Source organism: Sminthopsis crassicaudata, chromosome 5 (genome assembly GCF_048593235.1).
Source record: "Sminthopsis crassicaudata isolate SCR6 chromosome 5, ASM4859323v1, whole genome shotgun sequence".
In the NCBI taxonomy this organism is placed as follows: domain Eukaryota; kingdom Metazoa; phylum Chordata; class Mammalia; order Dasyuromorphia; family Dasyuridae; genus Sminthopsis; species Sminthopsis crassicaudata.
Genome location: NC_133621.1, coordinates 70,275,729 through 70,288,966, shown reverse-complemented (window position 1 = coordinate 70,288,966; position 13,238 = coordinate 70,275,729). Strand labels below are relative to the sequence as shown.

Sequence of the window (13,238 nt, the reverse complement as noted above, 5' to 3'; positions counted from 1 at the left end):
CTTCTGAGGAGGAGTTAACATATGAAAAGGAGTTTATACAACCTTTAAAAGGAGCAAGGTCATTGGTTGAAGTATTTTTCCCTCAAGCCCCTGAGTTATCCCACTCCCATTCTCTGGGAGGATAAAAGAAGGCAGCATTGGGTCTGGAGTCAGTCTACTCTGGGCCAGAGTTGGGACTGGGGTGGCCTGGAGGAGGAGTCTGGATTGGGAAAGGACAAGAGTTGGAGGAGATTCAGAGCTCCCAAGAAACCTGCTCACAGAGAAAAGATTTTACAGAAAAGAGATCTCCTCCCAGAAAAGGATTACAATTGAGAGACAACAGGACCTTTACAATTAACAATTCAGATGGACATGGCTATCTTCAGCAGTGAGAAGATCCAAATCAGTTCTAATTGATCAATGATAAACAGAACCAGCTACACCCAGGGAAAGAACACTGGGAAATGAGTGTGGACCACAACACAGCATTTGTACTCATTCTGATGTTGTTTGCTTGTATTTTTATTTTTCTTCCCAGTTATTTTTACCTTCTTTCCAAATCCTATTTTTCATGTGCAGCAAGATAACTGTATAAATATGTATACATATATTATATTTAACATATACTTTAACATGTTTAACATGTATGGGACTGCCTGCATCTAGGAAAGGGGGTGGAAGGGAAGGAGGAGAAAAGTTGGAACAGAAGTTTTTGCAAGGATCAATGTTGAAAAATTACCCATGCATATGTTTTGTCAATATAAAGCTATAATAATAATTTTTTTAAAAAAGAACAACAAAAAAAAGAGAGCTTTTGCCTCTTAAACATAGTAAATTTCCTAGTAAAGTATTAAGAAAATCATTATTGCATTTATGGTAAAGCCTTTAGTTTACTTCTGCTTTCCCTTTTTCTTGATGCTGTCTCATCCTTGCCTCCATTCTATCAACAAAAATAGAACAAAAGTAAAAACAAGCATTTGCCAAGTAGTTATCATATGCCAAGTACTGTGCTAAGCCCCATGGAGAAAAAGGCAAAACCCAGTTTCCTCATCTGAAGGTCTCAAAAGCCTCCTACTATAGAGGAGCTTACATTTTAACTAGTTCCCCTTTGTATATCTTTTGGATATTTGAGTCATTGAGAAACAAACTTTAGACAGAAAATCTTCCTCCAGAGTCTTACGCAGAGGTCCTTAGTATTTTTTGGTGTCATGGCCTCTTTACTGATCTGATAAAGGTTTTAGATCTCTTTTCAGAATGTTTTTAAATGCATAAAATAAGACATGGAATTACAAGGGAAACATTTTGTTGAAATGGAATTATCAGAACACTGAAAAAAAAAAAATCAGTTCAGTTTCACCAAACTAATTCACCTGGTATGTTCTTATACTCCCTAAGCCACTCTTACTATTTTCAGGTAAAACTTATGTCACCTCTCTAAGGCTAAAGTAACAAACAGAGTGTCTTAGTCTTGCTCAGGGATTTTAATACTTCTTGTCCTGAGTCTGTGGGAAAATGGAGGCTTAGGACCAGGTTTGAATTTCTATTTTGCTTCTTCTTGTTTATGTGACAAGTCACTTTACCGCTGTACCTCAGTTTGTTCATCTGTAAAATGATAGGATTGGACATTATAACCAACATTTGTAAAGCTATTAGTCAATACATATTTAATAAGTGCAATCTATATTCTGGGCATTATATAAGTGGTAGGGATATGGATAGGAAAAAAGTAACTCCTGCCTTCGAGGAGCTTATAACCTATTGGGGGAAGATGGCATATGAAAGAAAGTTGAAAATTAGGAGATAGGAAGAGAAGGCTGGGTTCAGAGGAAGTACCTAGTACAAAGACATTATGGAAAAGCCAAAAAAAAAAAAAAATCCAAATAAATGCTTCTAAAGAAGTCAAAAGAAGTACAAAATGAGTATAGCTAGGTAGGAAATGAAACGTCCATGATGACCAATGTTTGTAAAGCACTTAGTGTCATTCTTGGAACACAATAGATACTTAATAAATGTTTGTCTCCTTCCCTTAAACTATAGGGATGTTTATTTCAACTGTAAATCTGAGCTTAGGAATGCTGCCTCTTTATTTCATTTTAGTTTAGTTGTGTGGAGGTTCCACATATTTTGAAGAATGAGATGAAGGCCCAATGTTTATTTATCCTTTGTGAAGAATGCAGTACTTTCAAGTAAGTAGTAACAAGAAAGTGCTACAAGACTAAACTCTGAAAGGTAACCACATTCATACTTTGGCTGCTTGATTTCCCTATCCATGGTGTAGCGTTGGTATCCCAGAAGTTGGATTCTATCTCTGTCACATGTGTAATAGGACTTAAAATCTTGCTTGCTTGTTTTATTTTTTCAAGATGCCACCCATTTGCAAAACACCATGGCCCTGATTTCTCAAATCTTATTGCTGTTCTGGATTCTATCCTAGAACATAACGGATTATATTTAGTGACAGCTAACTGTCACAGTGGATATAGTACTAGGTCTAGAGTCAGGAAGGCCTGTATTCAGATTAGGATTTTTAATAGCTTTGTATCCAAGAGGGAAATCATTTAACCTTCGTTTTCCTCAGTTTTTTCTACTGTAAAATGAGGATCATAATAATGCCTGCCTCCCGGTCATTGTGGGTATCAAATAAGATAAAATTTGTAAATCACTTAGCACATTATCTGGACTTAGTATATTCTTAATAAATCCATCCTTCCTCCCACCTTCCCTCTTTTCTTTCCTTCCTTTTTCCCTTCCTGCCTTCCTTCCTTACTTTCCTCCTTTCTTCCCTTTCTTCTACCCATCCATCTGTCAGAGTTTAAAACATGATAGGTATTGTAGTTCAATACTCAATATTCATTCATGCGTTGAAGTGAATTTTAGAGCTTACTTTGGAAATATTTTTAAAACAATGAAATTTGTATTATCTTTGCCATGTAAGAAAGAATAATTGCAAGTTTATATTTAGATGAATGAGTAAAAGAAAGGGAGGATATCAAGGTTTCCATTTCTTTCCCTTTATGTTTTAGGCTGGTGTTGTATCCCTTTTATTTTTATCAAGTAGTAAAGTCACTTATAATAATCAGATACAGCAATTATCACCATGATAGCTTTATTTAACTCTTTCCAAAATTCCTTTTTTCTTCCCTTCATTATTATTTGTCTTTTTTTTTTTTTAATTTATGTATATTGTTACTTATAGCCAGCACTTCTGCGTTAGAGTTGAACATAGAATTATCAAAATTGTCTCTGGAAAGCTTCACTCCAAACAAGAAATGAGAAAACAACTCTTACTCCTTGTAGAAGTGGGAGGTCCACAAGTGTAGAGCATTGCACATTTTTCAGATTTTATGGGAAGGGAGGGAAAGAATTAGAATTTTCAGCTCTGTAAAAGCAAAAGATAGCCATCTCTAAGTAGGGTGGGGGAAGAGAATAAAAAAAGAAATTTACATGAAAATTTTGTTATATGTTTGAAAGGAACTATCATGCAAGTTTTACATGGTAGATTTGCATTTTTTAAATTTTACTATGCATCTTTTTTTTAGTTTACTATGTTATGGAAATGCCTAGTTTGTTTTAAATAACATATCTTTAAGTAGGGAAACTAGAAGACAAGAGCTGTAATAATAAAGCAGATAATTTTGTGCCCTTGAATATTGGAGTTTAACACTTTAATGTCTTCTTTTGACCACTAGTGTTAGGATCATCTTAATCATAACATTTTAACAATTTATCCAAGCGTTCCTTAAGTTGCCTCCTGTGTGCTAGGCACCGTGAGTAGGAAAGATTTTAGAAGTAATATTAGATTATACATATGTGGTCATGTAAAACATGTTTCTATATTAGTCATTTTGTGGAAGAAAACTCAAAAAAAAAAAAATGAAAGAAGGAAAAAAACCAATTGGTCTGTATTCAGACTCCATCAAATCTTTCTCTAGAGACAGATAGCATTTTTCATTGTGAGTCTAGTATTTCTGAGAAAAGCTAAGTTTATCATAGTTGATCTTCACACAATCTTGCTATTACTTTATACTATGTTTTCTTGGTTCTGCTCACTTCACTCTGCATGAGATCATATAAGTCTTTCCAGGTTTTTCTGAAATCATCCTGCTAATCATTTCTTAGAGCACAATAATATTCCATTACAGATCATAAACCACAACTTGTTTAGCTATTTCTCGGTTGCTGGATATTCCTTCAATTTCTAATTCTTAACCACCACAAAAAGAGCTGTTATAAATATTCTTGTACAAAAGGGTTCTTTTTTCTTTTTTAAAAAATGCTCTTTGGGATACAGAACTAGAAATAGTATTGCTGAATCAGATGGTAGACACAGTTTTATACCCTTTGGGTATAGTTCCAAATTATTCTCTATAATGGTTGAACAGTTTCTAACTCCTATCAGCAGTGCATGAATGTCCTAATTTTCCTACATCCCTTCCAGCATTAATCATTTCCCTTTTCTAATATATGTGATAGGTGAAAGATAGTACCTCAGAATTGTTTTAATTTCCACATTAAATCAGTAATCAATATTAATTTTTTTAGCTCTTGCAAAGAAATATTTTGTCAGATACCAGTGTATTGATGAAAATGCCTGTTCAAAGATATTTTGAAGCATTTCTCAAATACTTTAATATATTGTTGGCTATTCACATAAAAATTGCTGAGATGTAGTTTCTTTGGAAAATGCTAATATGTCTTTACATAGTATGTTTTTTATAATAGCTTGCTTAGAAAAATTTACTTTTAAAATTAGTTGAGATGTCAATATAGTTTAATTTATTATTTACTTTATATTGAATCTTTATAGATGCCAACTCAATTTGTGGAATCAGTTTTGGAGGTGCATGGTAAATTTGCCCAACTTATCAACACTGTTTTGAATGGTGATCAGCACTTCATGAGTGCCCTGGATAAGGTAATTTTTATAATGTATAATACAAAATTGTATAATTTTATCATCTGTCATACTGTACCTGAATTATTGTGGATTAGTGTTCATATATGGCTTGATGGTGACATTATTAATGATGTTTTGAGTAAAATGATACGCTATAATGTACATAGCATTGATATTACTTGGGCTGGACTAGTCATGGAAATGAACAGTTAAAGTGTTAAAAATCAAAGAGAGACTTTAACTTGTTAACTAGCTTTTAGATTTGTTTAAAATTTAGAAATTAGAGGAGTCTGTTTGACTAGAATAAATCAAAATAATTACTATCTGTTTTGAGTTAAAATTTCATAATTTCTATAAATAATTATCCCTCTGCATCTTGATAACATCGATCTTGCTTTGGTAGCTTCCTTGATTTTTCTTTGTATTTTGGGGCTCATTTACTATAAATAAATAAGTTCCTGGGCAATATATATAGACCTGTGCCATTTGTACATAGATTTAGCTATCTTCAAAATAACCAAATTCCATTCTTTAATGGGGTGATAGTCATTTAGATTTCTATAGCACTTTAAAATTTTAAAAATCTTAGAAAGTTTTTGAAGATATAGCACAAGTAGTAATATCTACATTTTATATAGCAGGAACCTGTGGCTGAAATAATTTAAATGATTTGTTCATGACCAGATAGCTAATAAGAGTATTATATGAGACTTCAACCCTAGTATCCTTACTTTATGATTTTTCTATCATGTCATACCTACTCTTTAGTAAAATTTTGTGGAAGGGTATTGGTTTGAGGTAGAATTTAGTTTATTTTTAGTGAAATGTGGTGTTTATGGAATTCCCATAGATATGTGGCTAGAAAAGTTTAAGTTATTTTGATTTTAGATGAATAAATAATTTTTACTTAGGTATTGAATTGGTACATAAAACATATAAAATAGTCATGTCTACATATATAAAGGGTTTTTTTTCCAATGTTTATTGATGGATTTGATTCCAAAGTCCTTTAATTCTTTTAGTAGTCAATCAGTTCATCAAACAATAAGCATTTATTAAGCATTTTTGATATGTCAGGTACTGGGATATAAATATAAACAACAAATCAAGTCCTATTTTCAAGCATCTTGTATTCTAACAACTCTCTCTCTCAGAGTACTGGTAGTAACCCTTTTAAGGGCATATACTCATATTACCCTCTGCTGTTCACATAACTCTTGAGAACTCCAGCCACCCTACTTCTTGCTTAAATAATATTCATGATCATACCCTTAATCATGAAGTATTTACTGATAGAAAGAAAAGTAATATTCATAATAGGCCACTCGTGACCCTTTCTCAAGCTATAGATAGTATTAGAGAGCAAGATGAATGTTCTCCACTCAGATCTTCACATTGTAGAGCTTGCTCATTCTTCTAGTCATCAGAATTTCCCTCTATAGTCTCTGTCTCCAGTCAGTCATCCATCTAGTCAAGTGTCTGTCTCTACTTTGCTTTCGGACAGACTAATGGGGAGAAACTTTGAGGCAGGCAGACCATTACAATATTGCTGCAGTAATAAAGGGAAATATTAATTTTCATATCTCTTATTTTGTATTTCCATATAGGCTCTGACTTCAGTAGTAAACTATAAAGAACCCAAAGCTATTTGCAAAGCGCCTGAACTGGTAAGGAGACAATTATTTCATTATGCCTAAGGCTTACAAATGTGAGAAAATTCAAAATGTTACTGTTAGCAAATATTACATTTTTCCCCATCATTTTAGCTTTTTTGAGATAAAGTAATCATTACATATTAAGAATAGAAATCAGAACTTATGGCCTTCTTTAACCTGTTGTTTGAACAAATGAATTTCTCTATCTATTTTACTCTTGTGCTACTACCCAATAATCACAAAAGGAAATTTAAGAAGTATGTTTTTAAAAGAAGATATGACTGGCTTTGATCAGGTTTTTTTGCCTAGTTCCTTACACTTAACAAACTTAGCTTGGAAATTTATTTCCTCTTAAAATTTTGAGTTATTTAAAATATGATAAATAGGGGCAGTTAGGTGGCAGTGGATAAAACACCAGCCCTGAAGTCAGGAGGACTTGAGTTCAAATGTGGCCTCAGACACTTAACACTTCCTAGCTGTGTGACCCTGGGCAAGTCACTTAACCCCAATTGCCTTAGCAAAAAAAAAAAAAAATTAAAAAAGGTAAATAAATGTGTTTATTCTTTGATTTTCTTTTTTTTTAACATACATTTTGGGAAAGTAAAGTATATATTTTTCCGATTTATTTTGTATCATGCCCTGTATAATGCCCTCACAATGGAATGTATATCTCACTCATAATCTTATTTATGAATAAGATTTGATATATGTGTGTTAGTTTACTAATGAATAATAAATTTTTTTCAATTTTTTTTTTTTTTTGAGCTGGCTAAGTACTGTGACAACTTGCTAAAAAAATCAGCAAAAGGAATGACTGAGAATGAAGTGGAAGACAAGCTCACCAGCTTCATTACTGTTTTCAAATATATTGATGATAAAGATGTTTTTCAAAAGGTAAGCAACAATTTGATACATAAAAAATTGTTGTAAGGTGTTTTTTTGTCATTTTTAAAGTATGCAAGAATTTGAAATGACTGTTAAGTAACTGCTTCTTTTCCTTCCAATAGTTTTATGCAAGAATGTTGGCCAAACGTTTAATTCATGGCCTGTCTATGTCTATGGATTCTGAAGAAGCCATGATCAATAAATTAAAGGTAATATAAAATCCACTCTTTCATAATAGATATATTCATGTCTGAAAAGAAATTTATGAAACAAATTTTAAATGTGTATTCACTTTATGTAAGTTTTCTACAATGTATAAAAAAAATTCACCTAAAGATTCTTTGAAATCACATCTTTTTAGAGTGTAATTTAGTTAATGCATTTTTCCCCATCCATTACATAATCATTGACATTGCTATTAAAAACTGATATCTTACTCACTTTTTGTTTGTAATATGTCCGAATTTTTTTATTTTTTTTTTTTGCTGAGGCAATTGGGGTTAAGTAACTTGCCCAGAGTCACATGGCTAGGAAGTGTTAAGTGTCTGAGGCCAGATTTGAACTTGGGTCCTCCTGACTTCGGGGCTGGTGCTTTATTCAGTGCACCAACTAGCTGCCCTTGTCTGAAAATTTTTAAAACAAAATTGGATATGATGGTTTACTATTTTAATAGCATGTAAAGAATGACTGGAAATAAGGATTATTTCATTCTTTGTATTTATACCACCATAGCTAGCACATGGTAGTAAAATGTTTGTTGATTGATTCACTGGTAAATGTTTCATATTTAGCATCAGTCAGAATACTTTACTATATAGAAAAGAGTTAGAAATAATATTTTTGTGCCATCCTCATGTGGAAATACTGTTACTCTTTTCATCAACATGGTATGTATTTATTTGTTTTTTGGAATAATGGAGTTTATTTAGTCATCCACTTATTCTCATATCCATCCTTTATATCCTTGTGGTACCTCTCTCTTAGATTTGGGATTCAGTGGATGGCTTTGAAATTTGTTGGGTTTAGACCAATTTGAAACAGATTTACTCTTCATGGCATATTTATTATGTCATTTCTTAGTAAAAATTACAGAAATAACCATTCCATTTTATCCATTAATTTAGTTATGTGTTATGTTCCCTGAGAGTATTATAAAAAAGTAAATGAGCTCTCTGTTTAAGTATTTTTATTAACATTATTAGGAATTATAATTTGACATATATAAAGTACAACAATAGAAAAATAATTAAATAAAACCCATGTTATAGAACTCTTACAATGCAATTAAGATTGGCACATAAGAATATTAAGAAACACGGGAAAGACATTTAAGAAACGGGCAAGTCAAAAAAAGCAAAGTTAGAACAAGAAAATACATAGGAACTATGACTACACGATAAAAAGTAAATGGAAAGAGATACAAAGGATTTTGATGGAATCATAGAGGGAATGACTAAAAGATAAGGAATTATAATTGAAGTTCATTAATTTAAATGTAAATTGATATAAGGCAAGTCCATTTGGTTGTATTATTCTTTAATATTAAGATTATAATAAATCATTTAAATAATAAAAATATTTTGCACTCTGTTTTAAAAGCTATATGCCTAATTTTTTCTTTTTTTTAATCAACTGGAAACATGACACCTTTCTCATTTTGTGTCTATATTCAGTTCAATAACATTTATTAAGCACATGAATATTTATTTCTCCCCAGTAACTGATATTTTTTTTGGTAATGTGATAAATTGATATATTTGCTTTTTTTTTTCAAGTGTATAGTCTTCTATTTAATTTTTTTTTAATGAAGTCACATTTCAGTTTTATTAGATTACCTGGGGAAATAGTGTTTCAGAAGTAATCACCTTACTTTTGTTTTGAAAATTAAAAGTATTTTGGTTTGAAAACAATTAGTATGGCAATTCAGAGGGTATTTCTTTACTAGGGATGCACTATTTATCTTTGACTTGACAAATGACAGATTTTTTTTATTAATCCCACCCAAATCTTTTCATGTTAAATAATATTTTTAAAATCTATCATTATAGCAAGCCTGTGGATATGAGTTTACAAGCAAACTCCATCGAATGTATACAGACATGAATGTCAGTGCTGATCTTAACAACAAATTCAACAATTTTATAAAAAACCAGGACACTGTAATAGATCTGGGAATTAGTTTTCAAATATATGTGCTACAGGTATGAATAAATATTTACACTGAATTAATTTAAAATATTGTTAGTAATTTCCTGAATGAATGAAAATTATTTGTTAAGCACTTTCTATGTGCAAAGCACTGTGCTAAGTCTTGAGGATACAAATAAAAAATATCAGACTTTCCCCTTCTCTCAAGGAATTCATGCATTTATTGGGGAAAATACATATATAGAAGGGCACAACTCCCCTAGGGCACATGAAAAAGCCTGATACTCATTAAGGTAGGATATTAAGGCAGATGGCAGTGGCTAGGGACCATAAGTAACTTAATAGGTTAGAAGGCAGTGCCCAACAGTAATCAGGAGACTATTGCAGGAAGGTTTTGATAAGATTAGTGGTCTTCCATCTTAGAGAAAGGATTGTATTTAGTGACTTCTTTTTCATCTAAGTAGTATGAATAGCCAGGTGTGTGTCTCTGTGTGTGTGCACATGCATGCATACGCCCATGTGCATGCATGCGCATGTGCATGCATGCGCATATGCATGTGTAGGAGTCTAACCAACTAGTTATTATTTGCATTTGAATTTAGAATGGGGTAATGTCCCTAAGAATTGAAGTGAATTAGAGTGCTCTCTTGGTTTCTCTCCCACAGATATAGGGATTGGGGATATAAAAGCAATGTTCAGTAGTAGAAAGAGAAAGGAGGGCGTCGGGAAGAAGGGTTTCCTGAATTGTTTGCTACAGCAGACTCTTCACCACTGATGGAATCTGGCAGTAGGCATCTTCAGGTGGAAAATGAGAAGGGCCTTTTCATTGTCTAGTTACAGATAATACAAGAGCGTCCAAGAGCAGTCATGGTGTAGGAGACTAAATATGTTTTAGTGTAAAATCAACAGTGTATTATTCTTTTAAATTTATATTGTTTTTATTTAAAATGTATTATGTTAGAACAAATTTTTACTTTTTACATGATTTGGGAGAAATGCTTTTGGGTATTAAGTAATATTATGACTTACTGTCTTTGAAAAGGACACAATTTTGGTTGCAAATTTATCTTTACATTTATTTTAAAGTTAAATTACAAACCCTTTGATTTTAAAGATGGTTTTTTTCTTCTTCAGGCTGGTGCATGGCCTCTTACTCAGTCTCCTTCCTCTACATTTGCCATCCCTCAGGAACTGGAAAAAAGTGTACAAATGGTAGGTTAGCTGCAAACTCTGGAAGTTTTTAATGATTTATGTCTTTACTGCTCTTTTAATTTATAGACAGCTGATCTATCTTCTGATAAAATTAGTTCCAAAGCTGGAATATTATTGTGGTTACATTCACACAGGGAAACTACTACCTTTTTTATAATCAGTTTATAAAATGAGAGTAAAACAACAGCTCAGGCAGCTTTTTCTGAGGAATTTTTATAGTATACATAGATTGTAATATCTATGTAATTCTGATTTTTTATATCAAAAGTGCTAAAAAAAACTACTGGAAAAATACTTCTGAAATAATCTTTTTTTGTTAAGATATATATTGCATATCTGACATTTAATCTGTTGAATATAAGAAAATTATGAAAATTACAACTAATGTTTGCCTTACCTTCTATGTTGTAGTGAAATTATTTACCCTATTTTGGTGCCTCATTTTTCTCTTATTTTAGGTTATTATATTTCCTGTTTTAAATTCTGGATAAGTGGATATTAAGAAAGATAAATAGGTTTTCATTTAATAGAGATCAAATCTCTTAACCTAAGTTAAAATTGTTTTTAAAGACAGGTAAGAAAAGCAGTTAAGCTTTGTTTATCTTTCATTCTGGAAAAGGACCAGGACATTAGGAAGGTCATGCTATGACATGCAAATGAGTTGGATTTAAGTGCAGTCACCAGCCTCACTTTCTCCTTTGGAGCCATTTGGGTCCATTGTCAAGATATAGATCAGAATGATTGGAGATGGCCTTAAAAGTGGCCATTCTCTGATTCATTTTTTAACCTAGCCTTACTCACTGGTTGGGTAATTGTCTCAGTTCAACTGAGGCCTAGTAAAGGCTTGAGTTTTAAAAAACCAAGGTGACTTACATATACAAATACATATATAAGTATGTACACATACATACACGTGCTATTTACATTCACTGTTGAGTCACTCAGGGCCCAAACAATGACCAAATGGGGCCTTTTTTGGGACTTATTGTTGTTCAATCAATGAAAATCAGAATGATTGGGTTTAAAGCATTGTTCTTACTAGAGAAATCTAGCCAGTAAACCCCAAGATATCTTGTAAGATTTCAGTAATCAAAATTTGTATTTCTTTGGGCAGAGCACCAAGGGTCTGATATTCTATGTGGACAGAGGGAAGGGGGAAAAAAAAAAAGAAGGATAAGAAAAAAAAAGAAAATTTGGTGGTTTTGGTGTTAAAAGGGAAATACTCCTAATAAAAAATAGTAAGGGAAAAAAACTCCTAAGGGCATTTATGCATGTTGTTAGAGAAGCTTAAATTGATGGTATGAGTAAAGCCAAGTTCTGTTCTTAGATTTGATAGAGAGGAGAAATAGAGACAGAAATCTCAAGCCTTCTCATGCACTGAGCCTAAGACTTAGAGGGCATTTAACTATGTCATGACAGTGCTTTCTTAATACAGATCAACAAACTGTAAGAAACATGTAATTTGGGAGCCATTTATCAAGCTCTTGCTCTGTACAAAGCACTGTGCTAGATTAGAAAAAATATATAATCAAGAGCCATTCTTTGCTTATACAAGGTTGCTTCAGTTATCTGGGTATCTGCTGGAAGTCTCTACTTAAAAATAAAATGCCTAACAAATCCTTGATTTGGCTTTCTAATTATTTCATGCCTTAGAAAGTAAAGAAAACAATCAGTGTATCTTCCACTTCACTTAATTTTGACCAAAAGATCTTTGGGTAGAAAGTGATCGTATTATAGAACATTAGATCCATCCTATCTTAGATTTGAAGAAAACATTTATCAGAAAGTTAAGAAAAGTGATAGATGTGGTCCTCTGATCATATGTCCCTGATTCTAGGAAAGAATGCTCAGTGATTGAAGACAAGACAAAAAAAAAAAAGGTGATGCAGTGGTCAGAAATGCCAGCAAAACAAAAAAGAGAATGAGTTATCCAGAAAAAGAGATGACTTTATAAAGTTAACTTTCTGATGAGCTTATCTTAAAAGGATTAGCATGGAAGGTTAAAATTGAAGTAAGGCCACGAAAATCAAGGTCAGCTTTTTTTTAAAAGATGGCATAGAAAGTTAAACCCAAGATTTAGTTGTGGTATGTTTAAAAAAAAACACAAAAAACGCTGGAAAACGATCTACAATTTCTTGGGCACAAAAATATAAAGGACAGAAACAAGAAGAAAATGATAGATTCACTCTTTTGAGATAAATGATATAATAATGTTAAAAGACAACAAAGAGAATGCAAAACTTTAATTCCTTCTAATTGCTTCTGTTCTCTCTGTTATGGATAAAAAATATTCAGGCTGAAAAAGGCATAACAAATATGGTTTAAAAGAATTGGGAATGCAGGACTGGTTCAATATTAGGAAAACAATCAGCATCATTGACCATATCAATAACATTATCAACAAAAATCATGATTATTTCAATAGATGTAGGAAAAACTGTTGACAAAATACAGCACCAATT

General features: G+C 32.2%; 1 protein-coding gene across 4 annotated transcripts in view; it reads left to right on the top strand.

Annotated features, from left to right (window-relative positions):
* The window catches only part of CUL2 (cullin 2), a 97,597-nt gene that overhangs the window by 66,516 nt on the left and 17,843 nt on the right, over window positions 1-13,238 (top strand). For all 4 annotated transcript variants that reach the window (XM_074267095.1, XM_074267094.1, XM_074267097.1 and 1 more), the window contains 6 exons: window positions 4,787-4,894; window positions 6,484-6,543; window positions 7,297-7,425; window positions 7,539-7,625; window positions 9,465-9,617; window positions 10,699-10,776. In XM_074267095.1, the coding sequence (XP_074123196.1) occupies window positions 4,787-4,894; window positions 6,484-6,543; window positions 7,297-7,425; window positions 7,539-7,625; window positions 9,465-9,617; window positions 10,699-10,776 (615 nt within the window). The remainder of the gene's footprint in view (window positions 1-4,786; window positions 4,895-6,483; window positions 6,544-7,296; window positions 7,426-7,538; window positions 7,626-9,464; window positions 9,618-10,698; window positions 10,777-13,238) is intronic.